This window comes from Trypanosoma equiperdum, assembly GCF_001457755.1.
Source record: "Trypanosoma equiperdum strain OVI genome assembly, contig: ctg_1601, whole genome shotgun sequence".
In the NCBI taxonomy this organism is placed as follows: Eukaryota; Euglenozoa; class Kinetoplastea; order Trypanosomatida; family Trypanosomatidae; genus Trypanosoma; species Trypanosoma equiperdum.
The window spans coordinates 2193-2757 of record NW_027123618.1 but is presented as its reverse complement, the minus strand read 5'-3'; the positions used below and the strand labels follow the sequence as shown (position 1 = coordinate 2757).

The 565-nt window shown below is 48.7% G+C and overlaps 1 pseudogene across 1 annotated transcript in view; it reads right to left on the bottom strand.

The window, feature by feature from the left end:
- Position 1: 1 nt before the first annotated feature.
- The window catches only part of TEOVI_000517300:pseudogene, a 1108-nt pseudogene continuing 544 nt past the window's right edge, over positions 2-565 (bottom strand). Inside the window, exon 2 of the mRNA in view lies at positions 2-202. Coding sequence covers positions 2-202 — 201 coding nt within the window. The remainder of the gene's footprint in view (positions 203-565) is intronic.

Genomic DNA, 565 nt, shown 5'->3' with positions numbered 1-565 from the left:
TCGGTACACTTTCACTTAAGGACGAGGGTTCACCCACATCGTCCAAGGCCACTTCTGAAGGTCTACTCACTTCATGCTCAGACATTCCGTTTCGCAGTGCCAACGCTACGTAGACTTCATCCTGCCCTGACACTTGCTGCTGCGAAATCTCTTTTCCTCTCTCATCGACTGATCGTTTGCTCACTGTTTTCACCCCTTGGGTCTTTGCCTGCACTGATCCCGAAACTGCACCTCGTGGTGGTGGATGTGCATCACGGCTGTAGTTACGATTTTTTGCTTGCATTCCTGAAATATCCTCTTTCTTCTTCCCTCCTTTTCCCTCATCGTCCTCGCCCTGTTGTTTTTTTGTTCTTTCTGACTTTTGTGCTGCTCTATATGTGCTTTCCTCACCTGCAACAACAGGTGCCCCACTCACCTCTGGTTGGTGTAATACTTCAACCACTGTACCATCCTCGTTCTCAAGATCGCTTGCCTTAGGGCTGACTTTTTCACTACTTTTATTCTCACTTTCACCCCCTTCGCTCCTTTCATTGGGTATACTGCCATGGGTCAAAGGTCCCACCAC